General features: G+C 37.1%; 1 protein-coding gene across 6 annotated transcripts in view; it reads right to left on the bottom strand.

Annotated features, from left to right (window-relative positions):
• ELP4 (elongator acetyltransferase complex subunit 4) overlaps positions 1-23,489 on the bottom strand; it is a 274,679-nt gene that overhangs the window by 235,682 nt on the left and 15,508 nt on the right. For all 6 annotated transcript variants that reach the window (XM_003830413.6, XM_008955877.5, XM_034932357.3 and 3 more), the window contains exon 3: positions 8,862-8,983. In XM_003830413.6, coding sequence (XP_003830461.1) covers positions 8,862-8,983 — 122 coding nt within the window. The remainder of the gene's footprint in view (positions 1-8,861; positions 8,984-23,489) is intronic.

Below are 23,489 nucleotides of genomic sequence, written 5' to 3'. Positions count from 1 at the left end.
ATGAACTTTAAAGTAGTTTTTTCCAATTCTGTGAAGAAAGTCATTGGTAGCTTGATAGGGATGGCACTGAATCTATAAATTACCTTGGGCAGTATGGCCATTTTCACGATATTGATTCTTCCTACCCATGAGCATGGAATGTTCTTCCATTTGTTTGTATCCTCTTTTATTTCATTGAGCAGTGGTTTGTAGTTCTCCTTGAAGAGGTCCTTCACATCCCTTGTAAGTTGGATTCCTAGGTATTTTATTCTCTTTGAAGCAATTGTGAATGGGAGTTCACTCATGATTTGGCTCTCTGTTTGTCTGTTATTGGTGTATAAGAATGCTTGTGATTTTTGTACATTGATTTTGTATCCTGAGACTTTGCTGAAGTTGCTTATCAGCTTAAGGAGATTTTGGGCTGAGACAATGGGATTTTCTAGATATACAATCACGTCGTCTGTAAACAGGGACAATTTGACTTCCTCTTTTCCTAATTGAATACCCTTATTTCCTTCTCCTGCCTAATTGCCCTGGCCAGAACTTCCAACACTATGTTGAATAGGAGTGGTGAGAGAGGGCATCCCTGTCTTGTGCCTGTTTTCAAAGAGAATGTTTCCAGTTTTTGCCCATTCAGTATGATATTGGCTGTGCGTTTGTCATAGATAGCTCTTACTATTTTGAGATATGTCCCATCAATACCTAATTTATTGAGAGTTTTTAGCATGAAGGGCTGTTGAATTTTGTCAAAGGCCTTTTCTGCATCTATTGAGATAATGATGTGGTTTTTGTCTTTGGTTCTGCTTATACGATGGATTACATTTATTGATTTGTGTATATTGAACCAGCCTTGCATCCCAGGGATGAAGTCCATTTGATCATGGTGGATAAGCTTTTTGATGTGCTGCTGGATTCGGTTTGCCAGTATTTTATTGAGGATTTTTGCATGAATGTTCATCAAGGATATTCGTCTAAAATTCTCTTTTTTGGTTGTGTCTCTGCCTGGCTTTGGTATCAGGATGATGCTGCCCTCATAAAATGAGTTAGGGAGCATTCCCTCTTTTTCTATTGATTGGAATAGTTTCAGAAGGAATGGTACCAGTTCCTCCTTGTACCTCTGGTAGAATTCGGCTGTGAATCCATCTGGTCCTGCACTCTTTTTGGTTGGTAAGCTATTGATTATTGCCACAATTTCAGCTCCTGTTTTTGGTCTATTCAGAGATTCAACTTCTTCCTGGTTTAGTCTTGGGAGAGTGTATGTGTCAAGGAATTTACCCATTTCTTCTAGATTTTCTAGTTTATTTGCATAGAGGTGTTTGTAGTATTCTCTGATGGTAGTTTGTATTTCTGTGGGATCGGTGGTGATATCCCCTTTATCATTTTTTATTGCGTCTATTTGATTCTTCTCTCTTTTTTTCTTTATTAGTCTTGCTAGCAGTCTATCAATTTTGTTGATCCTTTCAAAAAACAAGCTCCTGGATTCATTAATTTTTTGAAGGGCTTTTTGTGTCTCTATTTCCTCCAGTTCTGCTCTGATTTTAGTTATTTCTTGCCTTCTGGTAGCTTTTGAATGTGTTTGCTCTTGCTTCTCTAGTTCTTTTAATTGTGATGTTAGGGTGTCAATTTTGGATCTTTCCTGCTTTCTCTTGTGGGCATTTAGTGCTATAAATTTCCCTCTACACACTGCTTTGAATGTGTCCCAGAGATTCTGGTACGTTGTGTCTTTGTTCTCGTTGGTTTCAAAGAACATCTTTATTTCTGCCTTCATTTCGTTATGCACCCAGTAGTCATTCAGGAGCAGGTTGTTCAGTTTCCATACAGTTGAGCGGTTTTGAGTGAGTTTCTTAATCCTGAGTTCTAGTTTGATTGCACTGTGGTCTGAGAGACAGTTTGTTATAATTTCTGTTCTTTTACATTTGCTGAGGAGAGCTTTACTTCCAACTATGTGGTCAATTTTGGAATAGGTGTGGTGTGGTGCTGAAAAAAATGTATATTCTGTTGATTTGGGGTGGAGAGTTCTGTAGATGTCTATTAGGTCCGCTTGATGCAGAGCTGAATTCAATTCCTGGGTATCTTTGTTGACTTTCTGCCTAGTTGATCTGTCTAATGTTGACAGTGGGGTGTTAAAATCTCCCACTATTAATGTGTGGGAGTTTAAGTCTCTTTGTAGGTCACTAAGGACTTGCTTTATGAATCTGGGTGCTCCTGTATTGGGTGCATATATATTTAGGATAGTTAGCTCTTCTTGTTGAATTGATCCCTTTACCATTATATAATGGCCTTCTTTGTTCCTTTTGATCTTTGTTGGTTTAAAGTCTGTTTTATCAGAGACTCGGATTGCAACCCCTGCCTTTTTTTGTTTTCCATTTGCTTGGTAGATCTTCCTCCATCCTTTTATTTTGAGCCTATGTGTGTCTCTGCATGTGAGATGGGTTTCCTGAATACAGCACACTGATGGGTCTTGACTCTTTATCCAATTTGCCAGTCTGTTTCTTTTAATTGGAGCATTTAGTCCATTTACATTTAAAGTTAATATTGTTATGTGTGAATTTGAACCTGTCATTATAATGTTAGCTGGTTATTTTGCTCGTTAGTTGATGCAGTTTCTTCCTAGTCTCGATGGTCTTTACATTTTGGCATGATTTTGCAGCAGCTGGTACCAGTTGTTCCTTTCCATGTTTAGTGCGTCCTTCAGCAGCTCTTTTAGGGCAGGCCTGGTGGTGACAATATCTCTCAGCATTTGCTTGTCTGTAAAGGATTTTATTTCTTATTCACTTATGAAGCTTCATTTGGCTGGATATGAAATTCTGGGTTGAATATTCTTTTCTTTAAGAATGTTGAATATTGGCCCCCACTCTCTTCTGGCTTGTAGAGTTTCTGCAGAGAGATCCGCTGTTAGTCTGATGGGCTTCCCTTTGTGGGTAACCCGACCTTTCTCTCTGGCTGCCCTTAACATTTTTTCCTTCATTTCAACTTTGATGAATCTGACAATTACGTGTCTTGCAGTTGCTCCTCTCGAGGAGTATCTTTGTGGCGTTCTCTGTATTTCCTGAATCTGAATGTTGGCCTGCCTTGCTCGATTGGGGAAGTTCTCCAGGATAATATCCTGCAGAGTGTTTTCCAACTTGGTTCCATTCTCCCCATCACTTTCAGGTACACCAATCAGACGTAGATTTCGTCTTTTCACATAGTCCCACATTTCTTGGAGGCTTTGTTCGTTTCTTTTCATTCTTTTTTCTCTAAACTTCCCTTCTCGCTTCATTTCATTCATTTCATCTTCCATTGCTGATACCCTTTCTTCCAGTTGATCGCATCGGCTCCTGAGGCTTCTGCATTCTTCACATAGTTCTCGAGCCTTGGCTTTCAGCTACATCAGCTCCTTTAAGCACTTCTCTGTATTGGTTATTCTAGTTATACATTCGTCTCAATTTTTTTCAAAGTTTTTAACTTCTTTGCCTTTGGTTTGAATTTCCTCCTGTAGCTCGTAGTTTGATCGTCTGAAGCCTTCTTCTCTCAACTCGTCAAAGTCATTCTCTGTCCAACTTTGTTCCATTGCTGGTGAGGAACTGCAATCCTTTTGAGGAGGAGAGGTGCTCTGCTTTTTCTCCTCTGTTTTTTTCCCATCTTTGTGGTTTTATCTACTTTTGGTCTTTGATGATGGTGATGTAAAGATGGGTTTTTGGTGTGGATGTCCTTTCTGTTTGTTAGTTTTCCTTCTAACAGACAGGACCCTCAGCTGCAGGTCTGTTGGAGTTTGCTAGAGGTCCACTCCAGACCCTGTTTGCCTGGGTATCAGCAGCGGTGGCTGCAGAACAGTGGTTTTTCGTGAACCGCGAATGCTGCTGTCTGATCTGGAAGTTTTGTCTCAGAGGAGTACCCAGCTGTGTGAGGTGTCAGTCTGCCCCTACTGGGGGGTGCCTCCCAGTTAGGCTGCTCAGGGGTCAGGGGTCAGAGACCCACTTGAGGAGGCAGTCTGCCCGTCCTCAGATCTCCAGCTGCGTGCTGGGAGAACCTCTGCTCTCTTCAAAGCTGTCAGACAGGGACATTTAAGTCTGCAGAGGTTACTGCTGTCTTTTTGTTTGTCTGTGCCCTGCCCCCAGAGGTGGAGCCTACAGAGGCAGGCAGGCCTCCTTGAGCTGTGGTGGTCTCCACCCAGTTGGAGCTTTCCGGCTGCTTTGTTTACCTAAGCAAACCTGGGCAATGGTGGGCGCCCCTCCCCCAGCCTCACTGCCGCCTTGCAGTTTGATCTCAGACTGCTGTGCTAGCAATCAGGGAGACTCCGTGGGCGTAGGACCCTCTGAGCCAGGTGCAGGATATAAACTCCTGGTGCGCCGTTTTTTAAACCCATCTGAAAAGTGCAGTATTCAGGTGGGAGTGACCCGATTTTCCAGGTGCCGTCTGTCACCCCTTTCTTTGACTAGGAAAGGGAACTCCCTGACCCTTTGCGCTTCCCGAGTGAGGCAATGCCTCGCCCTGCTTCAGCTTGTGCATGGTGCGCTGCACCCACTGACCTGCGCCCACTGTCTGGCACTCCCTAGTGAGATGAACCTGGTACCTCAGATGGAAATGCAGAAATCACCCGTCTTCTGCGTCGCTCACGCTGGGAGCTGTAGACCGAAGCTGTTCCTATTCGGCCATCTTGGCTCCTCCCCGATCTTTTTCCACATTTGGCATTATTTTGATTTTTTTGCGAAAAACTTTAGTATTTCTTACAATGCAAGTCTGGTGGTTGTGAATTCTTTTTGATTTTAGCATTTGAGAAAGTCTTTATTTTGTTTTCATAAAAAACCACCTTTTTAAATTGTAAAATCTTTGTTTATGAAAGATATTTGCTGAGTATAGAATTCTGAATTGATAACATGTTTTTCTTTTAGCATTTTAAAGACTTCCTCCTTGTTTTCTGGTTTGTATTGCCTAAAAGTTGGCTGTCATTCTTATCTTTGGTCCTATCTATGTAATGTGCTTTTATCTCTGGTCACTTTCAAGATTTTGTCTTTATCACTTGCTTCAAGAAATTTGATTATGATGTGCATTGATGTTGTTTTCTTCAGGACTTTTAAAACTTGGAGTTTGCCCAGCACGTTGGGAGGCCGAAGTGGGCAGATCACGAGGTCAGGAGATCAAGACCATCCTGGCTAACACGGTGAAACCCTGTCTCTACTAAAAATACAAAAAATTAGCCAGACTTGGTGGTGGGCGCCTGTAGTCCCAGCTACTTGGGAGGCTGAGGCAGGAGAATGGCATGAACCCGGGAGGCGGAGCTTGCAGTGAGCCAAGATCGCACCACTACACTCCAGCCTGGGTGACACAGTAAGACTCCGTCCCAAAAACAAAAAACAAAAAACAAACAACAACAACAACAAAACTTGGAGTTTGCCAAACACCTCAGAATTGTGGCATATTTTTCATTATTTCTGTAATACTTTCATTCCTTATTTCTTTGAATATTTGTTGTGTACTACTCCTTCTCCCTTCACAGAGTCCAATCACATGTTAGGGACCCTTAAGTTATCTTACAGCTCACTAATGCAAAAATCTTTTTTTTCCCCAGTCTATTTTCCAGGTTTCATCTTGTATAATTTTAAATGCCATGTCTTCAAATTTACTAATCTTTTCTTTTTCAGTGTCTAATCCACTTTGCACCTCAAGTGTATTTTTCATTGCAGTCACTGTATTTTCATCTGTAAAAGTTTAACTTGTGTTTATATTTACATCTTCCATGTTTCCATTTAACATGTTTAATCTTCCTTCTAGCTTACTGAATATTTATAATATACTTGTAATAAAACTTATGTTTTCATCTGCTAATTCTATCATGTCATTTCTTTTTTGTTGTAATTGATTTTTCTCCTTATTATAAATTGTATTTTCTTATTTCTTTGCATGTCTATTATGTTTTAACTGGAAACCAGACACAGAATATTTTATCCTATTGGGTGCTGGACACTTGAATATTACTATACTTTGAGCTTTGGACTGGGACACAGTTAAGGTACTTGAAAACAGTTGGTTACTTCAGGCCTTGTTTTTAAGCCTCATTAGACAGGACCAGAGCAGTGTTTTATAATCTGGGAATAATTTTGCTCTTTACCAATGCAAAACTCTTCTAAATACTCCACCTGATGCCTCATGAATTATGAAGTTTTTCACTCTGGCATGTGGGAGCAGGAATTACTGTTGGCCCTGGGGATTGTTACTTCTAATATTGTCAGGTAGTTCTTTCTCTAGCCTCAGGCCATCTCCTCGTGTACAAGTACAGGCGAGCACTCATCTGAAGACTAGAGGGAGACCGACCCTATGCAGATCTCTAACTCACTCGATGTATACCTCTTCCCTTTCAGGTACTCTGATTTATAAATAGAATTTCCTTGACCTCCTTGTGATCCTAGCTGTGTCTCCTGAAGGTCATCTTATCTTGTATTTCTCTTCTTTGCACTGTGGCTTGGAAACACTGTACTCAGTAAGGTAGGGAAATTACAGGGTTTGCCTTCTTTGTTTTGTATATCTCAGGTATCACTTTTATTATCTGATGCCAAGTGTTTCGAAAACTGTTGTTTCCTATACCCTGTGCTGCTTTTTATGTTTGTTTTTTGTTTTTTAGCTGTTTCAGGCATGAGGAGAAATCTGGACCTTGTTAATCTATCTTGGTCAGACATGTGCAGCTTGGTCAGACACGGTGTACTTTTTAAAAGTCTGTTTTGCTTTTAACTGTAGTTTTATATTTTATATTTTACTCTCCTACACCATAAAATTATTGTATGACTAAGTCTTTGCAACACCCAATTACTTGCATAAATGACTGGCTATTTTATAAAAGCTTGATGAAAAAGGTAATATTTCTTTTATAGCTTCAAACTCCTTCACATAATCTAAAGAAGGATATGTAAAGTACACTAAGATTTTTAATACTAACTTGTACAAATTCAAGGCACCCCTAAGAAAGATGTCAGGGATTAGTTTTGAAATTAATGTGTTCTCTAAAGCAAACTGTGCAAATTTTTAACATCAGCTACCCAGGTTGAAAGAGGAAAAAATAAAAATAAAAAACTTTATTTTCAAAAGCATATACAGGCATTTCTGCTTCTGGCTGGCAAAATTTTCCTATGATGGCTATATAGATGTTTGATATAAAATCTTAGTCTCGGTATATTGTGGAATATGTCATGAAGAACCTGTGTAGCTTACTTACAACAATGGTTTTGGCCTTTACTCCACTGCTCCTAGCAAGTGTAGCACTGTCCAGAAGTTGGCCAAGATGATAAAAGCCAGGAAACAGAGCAAAAGAAAACACCAAGAAATATTGTAAAAAGTAAACAACTACAAAAGAGATTGAGAAAAAAATAAGCCCTACAACCAGAGGAAAATCAATCAAATACAGGTTTCTGCTTTGGATTTCATAACAGTATTATTTAACAAGCAAAGTCTGAATCATATGAACGAATTATGTTAGTTTTGACCTCAGCATTATAGTGACTTTTATACTAAGGCAAAGAAGTTTGTTGGCATTTGTTCACAGGTATTATGAATTAGTATTTATTATGTTACAAATTCCTTATAAATGACTAATTTGCCATTTTGCAAACTATGTACTAAAATTAAAATATCCTATGGAAAAATGACTTTAGATTATGAACTCTATTCAAATAATGTCTTAAATTAGGATTCTGTTATGGACAAAGAAACTAAGAATTCTAAAAGTTAAAAGTGTCCTCTCTGAGGGAAAAAGTGTGCTTTGGCTTAAAGATTCAGTACATCAATGACATATTTTATCATAGAAGAGAATCATTTGTGGCATTCTCCAAGAAAACTAATATTAATCAATGAGTACTTCTAATTTCTGCTTCTTCTGATTTATACCTCTGGCATACTGGTAATATAATTACCAAACAATCTGCAGTTGTTTTCTTTATCTAATGTTTTCCAGAATTCTCTTATTATCATGACTGTGTAGAATATTACCTATCAGATATAATAATTTTTATATGTATGAACATTTTAATTTCCTTAGATACATTTAGAATGAAATTATGATTAAAGCTTGCAGTAGGCTGGATGCGGTGGCTGATGCCTGTAATCCCAGAACTTTGGGAGGCCCAGGTGGGAGAATCCCTTGAGACCAGGAATTCAAGACCAGTCTGGCAACATAGTGAGACATCATCTCTTCAAAATTAAAAGAAAAAAAATTGCCTAAAGCTTGCAGTAAAAATGGCAAATACTGTAGTGCCTTGGAATCAGTTTATTTTTGCTTGTGCTAAGTAGAAATGTAAAATATTTAAAATTCTTATCAGCCAATTTGCTGATTATATAGATGTCCCTTTTGTTTTTATTCCATTATTTGCTGTAACTCATATACTTTATCTAATAGTTTCAGGCTGAAAATTCAAATTTCAAGTTTCTTTTAAGGACTTCTTAAGAGTAACAGTTAAGTGATACTTTGTTAGTAGTATAGAAAAGCTTAGACTTTGGAAAATTTGCTTTGCCATAGTAGTCAAAATGAAGATGTTATAATTAGAAGCAAAAAATTAAAGGATGTTTTTCCCCTTTCTTCAATAAGAAGTGTAAACTAGAATTTTTTGCTATTAAGCATGACTTTTGTGAATGCCTGGTCTAGTAATTTTATTTAGTGTCAGTTTTTGGTAGCTTAATATTTCCCCAACTCTCATATGAACTTTAAAAAAATTGTTCAAAAACATTAGTTTAAAATGTAATCCTATGTTCAAATAAATTTGATACTTTTTACTGAGATTTTGAAAAATGTATGGTTCCGTTAATGCATTTAAATATAGTTTGTATATATACAAACATATATCTTGTTTACATATATAAACAATATTTTTTCATGAAACATTCAAAATGCAATATTAAGTTCATATATTCTATACCTGTAAAATGTTGGCAGGATCCTCTTTAGCAGATGCAACCAACAAAGTATGCCCATTGACAATTCCTTCTGCCAGGAAATACTTGAAGAGCAAAGGTGAGTAAATATTATATTTATCCTCCTCTGTAAAAAGGAAAAGTTGCAGTTAGAAACATATAGCAAGAAAAGAATCAAATGGCTATCAAACAGCAAGCACATTCATATGTTTTTATATTTTTTTTCCTTAAAACAAGTATATGAGGTGGAACAAAAATTGCGTATTCCTGAGGCATAGATAGATAGGCTAAGAGACTTGTAAAGGGAGTCAATGAGAACTAGGCACTTTTTTTTTTGAGACGGAGTCTCTTTCTGTCGCCCAGGCTGGAGGTGCAGTGGCGCAATCTCGGCTCACTGCAAGCTCTGCCTGGGTTCACGCCATTCTCCTGCCTCAGCCTCCCGAGTAGCAGGCGCCCGCCACCAGGCCCGGCTAATTTTTCTGTATTTTTAGTAGAGACAGGGTTTCACTGTGTTAGCCAGGATGGTCTCGATCTCCTGACCTCGTGATCTGCCCGCCTTGGCCTCTCAAAGTGCTGGGATTACAGGCGTAAGCCACCGCGCCCGGCCAGAACTAGGTACTTTTAATAGACTTTCTGGTTCCAGACATCATTCTCCAACTACTACATCACTTTGATATCCACAAAATTACCCCCTGCACATACATACACACTTCAGGTATAGGGAACTTCACTAGTAAATTTAAATATTTGAAGGAAAAAATAATACCAATACTTAAACTCAGCAAAAAGGAAAAGGAAACAATTCCCACTTTATAGGCCCATCATTACTCTAACATCAAAATCAAAGAGTTCTACAAAACTACACATCATTATCAAATTTTAGGAGGTCATAATACCAATCCCACATGTACTCTTTTCAGAAAAGAGGAAAGGATGAAACACTTCTAAACTCATTTTATGAGGCCAGTGTTACCCCAATACCAAAATAGAACCAGATACAACAGAAACAGAAAGCTACAGACTATGCCTCATGAAAATATATGAAAATAATTCTTTAAATATCATAAAACCAAATATGGTAATAGAATATACATTTATATTAGATATAATTAATATAATTTGGTTTTAAATACTGTAAAACCAAATCCAGTAATATTACATCTTCAACTTGACACATGGGATCTACAAAAAACCTATAGGTATCATCATACATAATGATAAGATGCAATGCTTTTCTTCTGAGATCGGGAAAAATGGAGGTATATTCACTTTCATCACTTCTAATCAATATCGTATGGAAGGTCTTAGCTGTGTAATGTTACTGGCTTTGGTTTTATGGCATTTAAAACAAAATTATAATAATTATATATATTATAATCATATAAGTATATAATATATAATACAATATAATTATATTGTAGTTATATAATTATTATATAGTAATGCAATATAATAGAGTATAATTATATTGTCATTACTATAATATATAGAATTGTAATTCTATAATTATATTGCATTAATATATTTTATAAAGTAATATATATCATATTACTGGATTTGGCTTTAAGTATTTAAAGAATTATACTATACTAATACTATACTAATTATACTACACTAATATATTAATTGTACTTCTACATAATAGTAACAAAAATAGGAACTGAAATTTTAGAAATCCCACCTGCAATTAAATATTTTGGATAAATTTAACGAAATATGTGTATGAATTAGTTCTACAGTGAAAAGTACAAAACATTCTGAGAGTATAGAAGACCTAAATAAATGGAGAGATATATCATGTTCATGGGATAGAAGACTCATATCTTCAAACTGATCTGTAGATTTAATGGAATCCCAATAAAAATTCCAGTAAGCTTTTTGGAGAAATTGACAAGGTAATTCTAAAATTTACAAAGAAATCCAAGGTCATAGAATACAGGTGATATGGTTTGGGTCTGTGTCCCTGCCCAAATCTCATGTCAAATTGTAGTCCCCGGTGTTGGAAGTGGGGCCTGGTGGGAGGTGATTGGTTCATGGTGGTGGATTTCCCCTTTGGTGCTGTTCTCATGATAGTGAGTTATCATGAGATCTGGTTGTTTAAAAGTGTGTAGCACCTCCCCACTCTTTCTCTTCCTCCTGCTCCTGCCATGTGAGATGTGCCTGCCTCCCCTTTGCCTTTGGCCATGACTTTTAAGTTTTCTAACCTAGCCATGCTTCCTGTATGGCCTGCAGAACCATGAGCCAATTAAACCTATTTTCTTTACAAATTACCCAGTCTCAATTATTTCTTTAGAGCAGTGCGAGAAGGGACTAATACAACAGTCAAAGAAATCTGAACAAAGAACACAGTTGGAAGACTTACCATTTTATTTCAAGACTTACTATAAAGCTACAGCAATCAAGGTAATGTGGAATTAGCAAAAGGACAGAAATATATATCAGTGGAAAAGAATAGAGTCCAGAAATAAATCCATACAATCGGTTTTTGACAAAGGTGGAGAAATAATTTTTTTTGTAACAAATGGTCCTGCAATAACTGAATATCCATATTTAAACAACAAAAAGCGATAAAAACTTCAATCTTGCCTCATAGTACACTCAATCAAAAAACAGCAAAAACCTCCATCTTACCTCTTGTACTAGTACTAAATATTAGCTTGAAATGGATCACAGAGTTAAACAAAAAAGCTGAAATAATTAAAACTATTAGAAGAAAATGCCTTCTCTGCAACCTTGGAGTAGGCAAATGTTTCTTAGGATATGAAAGCATGAACTGGAGAAAAAAATGAATAAATTAAACTTCATAAAAATGTTTACAATTTGCCTTTGAAAAGACAGCTAATAGGAAGATTTAAAACAGGCAAACTACAGATAGAAGATATTTGCAATACATATATATAGTAGAGGACTGGTATCCAGAATATATTTTAGCAACTTTCATAATGCAATAAGAACACAAACTGGGCAACATAAAAATGAGCAAAAGATGTGAACACATGCTTTACAAAAAAAGATACATGAATGGCCAAAAAACATATTAAAAGATGTTCAACTGACAAGTATGTGGAGCAAATAAAATGCTCCAACATTGTTAGTTGCAATGCAAAACACTATAACTACATTAGAAAACAGTTTGGCAGACCAGATGCGGTGGCTCATGTCTGTAATCCCCATGCTTTGAGAGGCCAAGGCAAGTGGATTGCTTGAGGTCAGGAGTTGGAGACTAGCCTGGCCAACATAGCGAAATCCCGCCTTTACTAAAAACACAAAAATTACCCGGGCATGCTTGCACATGCGTATAATCCCAGCTACTCAGGAGGCTGAGGCAGAAGAATTGCTTGAACCTGGGAAGTGGAGGTTGCAGTGAGCCGAGATTACGCCACTGCACTCCAGCCTGGGTGACAGAGCAAGACGCCGTCTCAAACAAATCAGAACAAAACAAAACAAAAACAGTTTGGCAGTTTCCAAAAAAGTTAAACAAACACTTATTATACGATCCAGCAATTCTACTCTTGGGTACTTACCCATGAGAGTTGAAAATATATGTCTGCATAGATTTATACAGAAGGTTTATGACAGCTTTTTTTTTTTAATAGCCAAAAACTGAAAACAAATAAAATGTCCATCAACTACTTGCTGAAGGGAGAAAACAAATGATATATTCCTAAATGGATTACTACTCAGCAATAAAAGGAAATAAACTACTAATTTGCAGTAGTTTCTTGGTATCCACAGGGGACTGGGTACCAAGGACATCCAGGATTGGATATCTAGGATACTCCATGAATACCAAAATCCAAGGATGCTTAGTACCTTACATTTTGCCCTCTGTATCCAAGGATGTGGTACATGCTAATACAGAGGCCTGACTATACATGCAACAACATGGGTAAATCTCAAAAAACATTATGCTAAGTGGAAAAAAGCCAGATACAAAAAAGTACATATGGCAAAACTGCAGTTACACGATATTCTATAGAAAGCAAAATTAATCTCTAATGACAGAAAGGAGAGGTTAGGTGCTTGGGGCCAGGAAACTGAGCACCAGGAAACACTTTATGGTGACAGAAGTGTTTTATATCTTGATTGTGGTGGTGGCTGCATGAGTATATACAGTCGTAAAAAGTCACTAAAATAAGTAAATGTGCTTGGCACAGTCACTCGCTTCTGTAATCCTCATGCTTTGGGAGGCCAAGATGGCAGGGTCACTTTGAGGCGAGGAGTTTGAGACAAGCCTGAGCAATACAGTGATACCTCAGCACTACAAAAAATAATTAAAAATTAGCTGGGTGTGGTGGTGTGCACTGGTAGTCCTAGCTACTTGGGAGGCTGAGGTGGGAGGATCCCTTGGCCCCAAGAGCTCCAGGATGCAGTGAGCCATGATTGTACCACTGCACTCCAGCCTGGGGAACAGAACGAGAACCTGGCTCAAAAATAATTCAATAAAATAAATAAACAAATGGGTGCATTTTATTGTATATAAATTAAAATTCAATAACATTTATTTATTAAAACAATTCCCTAAAGTATGACCAAAATATCAGGTGGTGAGTTGTTTATAGATACCTTCTTAGCACATTATCTTAGAGGAAATCCATGATTAAAAGTATGGTCAATTTACACAAAGTCTAATTTTATATATTAAAACACATAGCTAGTTCTTTAACATTATTCGTCACTCACAAAATGCACTTAATGATTTAGGGACATTTTATGAGAATTTTAGTGTGCTACGGCAAAGGAAAATGTTTTCAATGCTTCTGCATTGCTTACAGCTGACAGATGGAAAAGCTAGCAGAGACAACTATGGGAGAGATGATCAGCACTGACTACTGATTAATACAGCTGTAACACTGGAAAAATTGCTTACTTTGTATAACTAAGAATTCACCTTCACTCAACTTTGGAACTAACTAGAAAGTCATGTTTAAACAATAATTGATTTTACCTGAAGTAATTACTATTAAGTCAGTTTAGAGAAGCAAACATTTAAACCGTGGTCATTATAAATCGATATAAGAAACAAATCTGACATTAAAATTTTTAATTTCTAAGATTGATATTTTTACAAAATGGAAAATTTAAATTTTAAAAAATTCACCCACAGTCCTCAAATAATCCTTGCTTAAAGTTTGCTCTATTTCCTTTCAGTACTTTTTCTATGTTTTCAGTGATTACTGGATTTGGTATCCTACTTTTTTCACTTAATCTAACATGCTTTATAGTCTTGTAGCTAACATGTTTAAGGCTGAATAATATTCTAGAAAACTTATGAACCATACATACATTACATAGCTATACCCCCTTACCATGGACTTTTCATGCGGCTTTTAGGGTTTTATTGGTACTAAATATAGAAGAATAAGGATGCTTCAGGTCCAACATGCCCAAGATGAAACCCAGTAACTCATTTTCTTGCACCAAATGTGGCCCTCTTTCAGTTTTCAGAAAGCCAGAATTTATCCCCAATATCTCCTCTTTCTCTCTCTCTCGCTCTCATACACACACACACACACACACACACACACACACACACACACACCAATCCACCTCTTTCCTCATCCTTATAATCCAGTGAAACGTATTAGCAAAGTATCAAAGTATTTGTGGGATTTGATTACTTCCTCCACGCTAATGTCATTCCACGAGTCATACTACTAACAACTCTTAACTGGCCGGGCACGGTGGCTCACGCCTGTAATCTCAGCACTTTGGGAGGCCGAGGCGGGCGGATCACGAGGTCAGGAGATCGAGACCATCCTGGCTAACATGGTGAAACCCGTCTCTAGTAAAAAATACAAAAACATTAGCTGGGCGTGGTGGCGGGAGCCTGTAGTCCCAGCTACTTGGGAGGCTGTGCCAGGAGAATAGCGTGAACCCGGGAGGAGGAGCTTGCAGTGAGCCGAGATCGCTCCACTGCACTCCAGCCTGGGCGACAGAGTGAGACTCCGTCTCAAACAAAACAAAACAAAACAAAACCAAAAAAAACTCTTACCTAAATGACTGTAACTGTCTCTTATTTCTTTGCATTCACCCTAATCCTCCTCCTTCAATTTAGTAGTAACATTTTCAAAATGCAAACCTGATGATCTCATTTCCCTACTTAAAACTTTTCAGGCCGGGCGCGGTGGCTCATGCCTGTAATCCCAGCACTTTGGGAGGCCGAGGCGGGCGGATCACGAGGTCAGGAGATCGAGACCATCCTGGCTAACACGGTGAAACCCCGTCTCTACCAAAAAATACAAAAAGAAAAAAAAAATTAGCCGGGCGTGATGGCCGGCGCATGTAGTCCCAGCTACTTGGCAGGCTGAGGCAGGAGAATGGCGTTAACTCGGGAGGCGGAGCTTGCAGTGAGCCGAGATAGCGCCACTGCAGTCTGGCCTGGGCGAAAGAGCGAGACTCCGTCACAAAAAAAAAAAAAAAAAAAAAGAATGAGATGGCTTTTGTAGCAACACGGATGAAACTGGAGGCCATTATCCTAAATGAAATAATTCAGAAACAGAAAACCAAATACCACACGTTTTTACTTATAAATGACAACAGCTACATGGACATACAGAGTGGAATAACAGACAGTGGCGACTACAAAAGGTGGAAGAGTGGTAAGGGGGTGAAGGTTGAAAAACTACCTATTGGGTACAATGCTCACCATTTGGGTGATAACATGAAGAAGCCAGACTTCACCACTGTGCAATATATGCATGTAAGAAATCAGTACTTGTGGCCGGGCACATGGCTCATGCCTGTAATCCCAGCACTTTGGGAGGCCGAGGCGGGTGGATCACCTGAGATCAGGAGTTTGAGACCATCCTGACCACCAACATGATGAAACCCTGTCTCTACTAAAAAAATACAAAATTAGCCAGGCGTGGTGGTGCACGCCTGTAATCCCAGCTACTTGGGAGGCTGAGGCAGGAGAATTGCTTAAATCCGGAAGGCAGAGGTTACAATGAGCCGAGATCACACCATTGCACTCCAGCCTGGGCAACAAGAGCAAAACTCCATTTCATAAAAAAACAAAAAAAAAAAAACAAAAAAAAGAAATCTGTACTTGTACACCCTGAGAACATAAAAATTAAAAAATAAAAATAAAATATACGTGACTGTTGTTTAACAACTTTTTAGTAATGAGAGAAAGAAACCTAAACTATTTAATTAGAAGAATTAAAACTTTCATAAAGTTATGGATGCATATTACAATACTCAACTAAGAGAATGAACTATATCAGATCAATACTACTTAAAGTAGGGATATGTACTCGTAGATAATTTAAAAAACTGAGTGATTTATGAGTAATGAAGGATAATAAACAAACTAGATGTCACAGTTGTCTTTTTCTACCTATCTCTTAAATGAGTGAGGGTTCTGACTTTTTTCTTGTTCCCCATACTATCCTTAGTGACCTTTTCTTTATCTCTAGCTCAGCTTTCTCCGTGCTAAGCTCCAGGCATTGACATCATGCTATTTATTTGCATATTGTTAACTAGACATAGTACTTAGCAAACATGTTTTATGTTATCTTATCTTTACTTCAATGTGCCAACAGAATTTCATGACATGTCCAAACGGGAAACTGTATTTTTTCCTCTTCCTTGCTGCCCATCTTCTGGTGGTAACAAGCTAATTCGTTAAGTTATTTGGTAACCATTTCCTTTGGGCTTGAGGTTTCTTCAACTATGATATAGGAATAATAAAATTATACCTACCTCATAAGACTGTGGCAAGATTTAAATACTTAAATCAGTGCCTTGTGCGTAGTTAAGTGGTCAATAAATGTTAGCTACTATGGTTTTCATTCTCAGCTCTTCCCTTTCCTTTTTATCCCCACAAATAATCACAGCTTTAACTTCCTAAATCTTTAAAATCCATCCACTTCCTTCCATCTTTACTGACAATAATGTAGTTCAATTCATCCTTACCTCTCACTATCAGCCTCCCAATTGGTCCCTGTATCTCTAACCTTACTCCTCCCTCCAATCTATTCTCCACATTACTCAAGAGTATATTTTTCTAAAGAGCAAATCTAATCTTGTCACTCCCCTGTTTCAAAAACTTAAATGGCTTTTCATTGCTCTCAGTCGAAAAACACCCAAAAAGCAAGCCATATAAGCCTCTTTAAATGTTGTGTTGCCTTCTTTCTCAATACATTCCCCCTTCCATATTTCATAAATTCCAGGGATAGCAAACTACTTGTTAGCACCACCCATATTGCTCCTTGCCTCAGGACCCTTGTATAAATTCCTTCACAACTCTGGCTAACTAATTTGCTCACCTCCTTCCAGACCAAGATTAGGTGGCACCATTATTAAGAAGCTTTACTCAAGGCTGGGTGAGATATCAGTGTGCTCTGGAGCACCCTTTTAACCCCTAGTAGTATTTAATAAACATTCCTGAAATTCCTCCATGAAGCTAAAAGATTATTATGGCAGAGAATGCATCCTATTATTATATCTCTAGTGCCCGGCACATAGTATACATATACTTAATATTTGTAGAATTAATTAGAGGAAAAAACAACAAACAAAAATCGATCTTGTCTTATAAATCATCCACATCTACTATAGTTTGAAAACACACCATTTTATACACATATACACATATATTCTATAATAGTTATCACTTCTGTTTTTTCAAAGAATCATATGAGGCAGGAAAAACTAATAGGGAGATCACCTACTTAGGGATTAGCAAAAACACTAAACTCATCAAGCTGAAAATTACCAATTCTGTGAAACAAATTTTGAGGTTGTACAATAAGCATTTAATTAATCTATTTAGTGAATCCCCATAACACTGGGCAAGTAAAAATGATAATGATGTGACAGAACTGCCAAAAAGCAAATGTAATTTTGGTCTGAATTAACAGTCTAATTTCTAGGTTCAGAAAGATGCTTGTCCTGTTCTATTCCACAGTAGTCAACCAACCTGATGATAATATATTCAGTTTGAGGACTTACACAAACTAAAGCATCTTCAAAAACAGTGATGGTGAAGGGAGCTGAAAGTATGTGACAATGAGAAATGGAAATATTTAGCTTAAAGAAAGAGACCCAAGAGACATAAGATAGCTGTCTTCAAATATCTGTTGGACTATAAAACGGAAATGGAATTTCATTTGTACATTATGGCTCCAAGGGGTGGAACAAAGCCTAGTGGATAGAAACAACAGGAATATCATTTTTTTCTTAATACAAAAATCCAAATGAGCTGTATCATCACTCCACCAAGACTGCTCTCCAACACCAATTATTTTATAATTGTCTAATTTGTTGGATATTTGTAAATCCTTACCTTATTTATGGGAACTATTACCATTGACAACTTTCTTCATGAAACTACTGTACACTCCCTCCCCACCTTTTCCCAGTTTTTATAACTTTTCTCCTGTTTCTTTAGCCATTCTTTGTGTACGTAAACAGTTTATATAGAGCTCTCGAGTTTTTGTTACGTACATATGAAATGATTTTATGTACTTTTTGCTAGTCACTACTTTCAGCTATGCAAGCCAAATCTTCCTTTTCTCATCTTTTAATGATATCCGGAGCTGCTTCCATGATTCTCACTAGTTTCAGTTATTAAAACTTGGAACTGTCCAGTTAAAAACTTAGTCAATAGTCAATTACAACATTTTCCACTAAGGCTTGTGACTTGAAATACTTAGTAAGGCGGTGTTAAGTGGAGGGGGCAGCAGTGAGAAAAGGAAGTTCTAAGATACCTCTTCCTACAAGTCTTTTCTTCAAGTCCTAGCTCCTATACTGGGAAAGTAAGAAAAAGAAGAGTGGCAGAGATCAGTTTCTGTAATTGCCTGTCTGGCACAGGTAGAGAGATGTCCCTAGCCTCACTCTGACCTGTTGTATTAAGTCTGCTGCTTATACCCTCTAAAATTAGGTGGTTTCCATGCAGATGTTAAGTGTGGTTTGTGGGTGGTACCTTACTTCATTCTGGCCCTATATGTCACTGAAGAACCCCTCAAAGAGGTAGAATCTAGTGTTTTTGGGGCCACTAATTCATCCTCAGTCTCTCTTTGGAAATACTATTACTGTCATTATTCTTCTAGCTGTGTTTGTTCACACAATCTATTCTAGCAGGCCCCCCTCCTTTTCCTATATGAGAAACAGGTAATAGTCTTAATGTTTGAGAATGTTGACAAAATCCAGCAGATATAAAGCAGGCTTTCCCAATAACTCTCATCCTGCACTATTTACTTTGATGGGCTTGCAGGTTCTAGAGGTTAGCAGGGAATTGGCTGGGAAACAGGAATGTCAAGTTCTGCTTCTTGCAAGCAACTTCAATGTCTACGACTGATGCCCTTGGAGTTGTATCCCCTCACTTGCCTCACTTTTTACCATAAATGTTGTACTCCTGCTTTCTCCAGCCCTTGAGTTTATTGCCTGGTAACAGCAGTGACGGTGGTGGAGATATGAGGAAGTATCTGTGCTAGTTCTTTGGGCCTGCCAGGAGGTGGCTGACCCCAATTGTGGGAAAGGGAAAACTTAAGACCTTGTCTTCTTTTTCTCACTGTCGGTATGTGAGAACTCACCAATTCTAGGGTACTCAACATGTGGTTAAAAAACAGCAAATAGCTAATATTATTGAGCACTAACTCTATACTAAACACTGCACTGCACTTCTCATGCATTGGTTTATTTAATACTCATAATAACTTTTTTTTTTTCAGATGGAGTGTCACTCTGTCACGCAGGCTGGAGTGCAGTGGCATATTGACTCACTGCAAAAAAAAAAAATATATATATATATATATACACACATAGCCAAACACAAATTTTCATGTAATTTCAGGGAGTTAAGAGATCTCCCAAAGTTCCATTCCGGATCCTCAAGTATAAACCTGGGCAATCTGCCATTTGTCTATGACAACACTAAAACACACACTGAATAAAACAGTTAAATAATGTTGAAAAATCCTAAATCTTTTTCTCTAGCCTAAATTTCATGCCAGAAAATCCAACTTTCTATTAGGTTGAATGCCTTGGGTTTTTCACTAGTACCTAAAAGTCATTATGTTTAAACTGAATTATTTACCTCACCTCAATATTTGCTCATTCTTTTCCTTTTCTAACTTCACTTAATGGTACTAATTCTAAACTTTCCCAGGATAAAAATCTGGGAATCATCCTACCTTCTGTCTCTCCTTCATCACCTACACATGTATATAGCACAGAAATAGAAATTGGCTTTCTTAAGAGGTACCTATTAAATGAGGAAAAATGTAGGAAAATGGTGTTTCATATCAGAGCAGTCTAAGCATAACCCGTTAAACATTTAGAATCTAATATACATACTGAAATACAGAAGTAGAAAAGTAAAATAGCAAATTTATGACAAAAGTCTTAAAAGTATAGTAACAAACATCACCTCATCTTTAGATTAGGGCAATGAGGAGTTTCCATTACTTCAAATTTTACTTTATTTCTGCAGTGTATCCATCATAATATTTCTTAATTGCTCAAAACACTCCATGACTATCTATTTCTTACCAATATAATTTAATTGCCTTTACCCAGGCTTTCAAATCACTCATTTATTCATTATGCTCCTACATGGCTCCCATGGTTATAGAGTTTACAGTCTATTAAATAAGTAATCACGATCAGGCAATTTCATGATTACCTGATGTAAAAAATGTGTAGTAAGTGCCATGATAAGGTAAATAAAGACTACTACAGAAGTATACAGAAGGAATACTGAGTGTAGGTAAAGGGAAGGAAAGCAGTAGTTAAGGAAAACTTTCTGGAAGAAATGTCTAACTGGAGACTTCAAAAACAATTAAGAGGAAAATAAAAGGCAGCAAGAAAGAACATAAGCAAAGGTCTAGAGACAGGAGAGAATGGAATTAAAAGCTCAGAATGATAAACACAAAGTATGAGGAAGAATAGTGAGAGGATGAGAAGAGAGAAGGCTAAAGTGAATCAGCAGTGGCAGATTGTTAAAGGCCTTATAGTCAGAAGTTAAGAAGCTTAGATCTTATGTTAAGATCAACAAGGAGCACAGAAAGGTCTTAAGCCAAGATATACTATGATTAGCTTCTCATATTAGAAAGTGCATTCTGGCAACATTATGATAATGAACTGAGGCAAGGGAAATACCTGTTATGCCAGTTTCAGTGAGGTTATTGATTATGGCCTGAATTGGGGTAGTGGCAGCAAAGATGAAGAACAGACAAAATTAACACAATATTTAAAGGATAAAAGTCATTAGGATTTAATGTTTTCTGGATGTATGAGAGACAAGCGTGTCACTCAGGTCTCTGGCATGTGTCACCTGTTAGATTCAATAATCCAGAGTCCATAGGAAGAGAAACAGATATCGAAGAATGCAGCAGAATTTGGAGGTAGGGAAAGCTTCAAACACATTGATTTTGAGATGTCTATAAGATATTTAGGAGGAAATGTTGAATAGGGGGTTAAATATGCTCTCTGCATTTCTCTATGTATTCTATATATATAGCGATGTCTGGAGATTACTGATTATTTTTATTCCCTGTTCATTCTAGTTATGGCAGGGACTGAGACCTTTCAGGAGAATATGTAGCACTAGAAGAGGGAATAGGATACCATTATTTGAAATAAAGCCAAAGGAATCTTTAAAAACATAAGCAGAATGAGAGGGAAAATCAGAACAGAATGTTACAAAAGAAGAAAGGAAGGGAGTACTTCAAGAAAAGAGTGATTAACAACATCAAGTGCAACAGACATTAAAAAGGAAGAGGGCTGACAAGTATCCTCTAGGTTTAGCAGTGAGAAAGTCATTAAGGTGGTTTCAGTGAAATGGTAGTATTTGAGGTAGATTGATGAATGACTGAAATATTACAAAATATGTAAGTACAGACTATACAAAAGGCTTGGCTATGAAAGGGAAGAGAAAAAGCAATAGTGGAGAAAGGGATAGGGTTAAGAGGGAAGATTTTTTTCCCCTTGTTTTTAAATAAAGCTTAAAAATAGATTTGAGTACGGTTAAAGTACACATTGAAAAGAACTAATATAGTGGAAGAGATTAAAGATAAGGAGAGAAGGGAAATTGATATTGCTAGGTCCTTGGAAAGTTAGAATGAGATGATATTTAAAGTACAGATGAAAGATGATTCTCAAATAGGAGAAGGCACAGTATATCTTTGCATTTGTGAATAGAGGTAAGTTTTGAGGATTGATTTTAGGAACTTGGGTGAATTCTCCTCTGATAAAACTGTATTTTTTTTCTGTGTGACACAACTGTAAGTTATTTCAGAGGATTAGGATAAAGTAATATACTATGTTAGATGTTTGAAGACATCTTGTTTGATGTCTTCATAGCAGTATACTATGTTAGATGTTTGAAGGTTTAAAAGGCCACTGAGATTACTGAAAATAAAAAAGAGGTGACTAGATTTATACAAAAGTTTTCTGGCCAGTGTTGAAAGCCTACTTGACGTTAGAGATCAGGATAGTCTCCAATAAATAATAAAAATAACTAAGAAGTCAATATATGGCAGCAATGAGACGATATAGAAGGTGGAACAGCCCCAGAAGGGATTTTTAAGATAAGTTATCATGTTTTAGTATAAAATGAGAAATTTGATTGTGAATCTCAGCTACCATATATGTGATCTTGGGCAAGTTACTTAGCTTCTCTCAAAGCTTCAATTTCATTACCTATAAAATAAAGACACTTCCTCTCATTGTTGTGAAATTACATGATACAATACATGTCAATGGCTTAGCATGATGCCCAGCACACAGTACATCCTCAATAAATGTTAAATGTTTCAATAAAATATTTAAGGATAAGATTTTAGGATATCAGAGTTTATTTTACATGAAATAGGTGTTATAGAGGGCAAACTGGAAAGGTCTGGAAGAGAAGGAAATAGGAAATTGAGTTTAAAGAGAAAAATACGGAGTATTATAGAGATAAAAGACCAGACCATTGGAACAGCTTAATTAGATTTGGTCTTAATTTGGTTTTAGATAATGACCAAAGATAACGAGGAGGTAAAGCATGATAGATTTGGCTGGCCATAAAGTTAAACAAACAAAAATCCTAGGAGTGGATTACAGGTATACAGCCTAGTCTTTACACACTATTGTTCTGGGGACTGGTATAAGGGTCCTTAAGCCTTACAGTGTGAATTCTACAAGCAGGTAGTTGAAGCAAGAGATCCAGGGGAAGAAGGCCAAACTTACCTTCTCACTAGTCCTAAATATGTACTCTCTCTACATTAGAAGGACCTAGTTATTACATAAGCATACTCTGTTGATATCCTCTATTGTGTACTGATTGTTTTCCATATGAGCAATTTTTTTTCTTCATCACTCCTTTCTACCCATACTTTGATTCAATTTAAGTCTTTTTCATACTTCTTATATCGGCATGTTATATATGTACTGTTCATGGTTATTCCATATGCAACCAATATCCAGAGATTTATCTTGCCTAACAGTGCTGAACACATTGTAAGAGCTTAAATGCTTCAGGACTAAAGATCAGGTGGTTCTACTAAAGGACTGCACTGATATCAGTTGTCCTATTTCAGTCCTTTAACAAAGTTCTACTACTCTAAAGTAAGTTTAGTAGAATATCAAATATAGTAACACAAAACAGCGATTGGCAAAATTTTTCTTAAGGAATCAGAAAG

Source organism: Pan paniscus, chromosome 9 (genome assembly GCF_029289425.2).
Source record: "Pan paniscus chromosome 9, NHGRI_mPanPan1-v2.0_pri, whole genome shotgun sequence".
NCBI classification, from domain to species: domain Eukaryota; kingdom Metazoa; phylum Chordata; class Mammalia; order Primates; family Hominidae; genus Pan; species Pan paniscus.
This window is presented reverse-complemented; position numbering and strand designations above follow the sequence as displayed.